Below are 709 nucleotides of genomic sequence, written 5' to 3' on the forward strand. Positions count from 1 at the left end.
AGCAAAGATGCCTTGAGGACGTCCTCCGCTGACTCCAGTGTCCGCGCCATCCGCCGAACTCTCTCGCTCCGCTGTGGCGCCATCTACTGTTCCATTTAAATCCGCAACTGCGGGCGCTGCAGCGGGAACAGTTCCTAATCCCGATGCGGGACTGGGATTGGGATCTGGATCGAGTCTTAATCCAGCCACACCTTTCTTAGGGATGTCCACCACATCCCTCTTCATCCTCCTCCTGCGGCCATGTTCGTTCCTCCTGTACTGCACCATGTTCTCCAAGTCTGCCACGTACAGGAAGCCGGCGATCAGCATCTCGGCGCTCTTCTTGCCCTTGTTGAACGCGTCCTCTAGCTCTCGGCTTGTCCGCTCATCGTACTGCCACCATCCATTACGCCCCTCGTAGTACCAGGCGTGGCCACCAGTCCCCGTCCCACGTCCACCCGTCGCCGAAGCCTTCAGCTCCTCGGGCGAGAGCAAAGTGGGACGCTCCAGGAAGTCCTCAGGCACTTCCCCTCTACACAGGGCGCAGCGTTTGCTGTGCCAGGAAGCTCCTTTCACGCAAAGGAAGCAGAAAATATGGTGGCATGGCAGGCGTACGGGGTGGACGCAGCTCTGCAGACAGATTGCACACTCCGGAATGGGCAGCGAAGGAGACGGACTTCCCTCTGTCACAGACTCCCCACTCACCTTCTTGCCTGAAGTCAGGGAGTCC

The 709-nt window shown here is 59.2% G+C and overlaps 1 protein-coding gene across 1 annotated transcript; it reads right to left on the reverse strand.

Annotated features, from left to right (window-relative positions):
- Nucleotides 1-6: 6 nt before the first annotated feature.
- LOC107735261 (E3 ubiquitin-protein ligase rnf146-like) lies at nt 7-705 on the reverse strand (the record flags this gene model as incomplete). The annotated part of the gene is made up of 1 exon (XM_016547006.1): nt 7-705. A coding segment is annotated over one exon (699 nt), but the record flags the coding sequence as incomplete, so codon positions are not given.
- Between the last annotated feature and the right edge of the window lie 4 nt (nt 706-709).

This window comes from Sinocyclocheilus rhinocerous, unplaced genomic scaffold, assembly GCF_001515625.1.
Source record: "Sinocyclocheilus rhinocerous isolate Xijiao unplaced genomic scaffold, SAMN03320098_v1.1 C35928557, whole genome shotgun sequence".
Classification (NCBI taxonomy): domain Eukaryota; kingdom Metazoa; phylum Chordata; class Actinopteri; order Cypriniformes; family Cyprinidae; genus Sinocyclocheilus; species Sinocyclocheilus rhinocerous.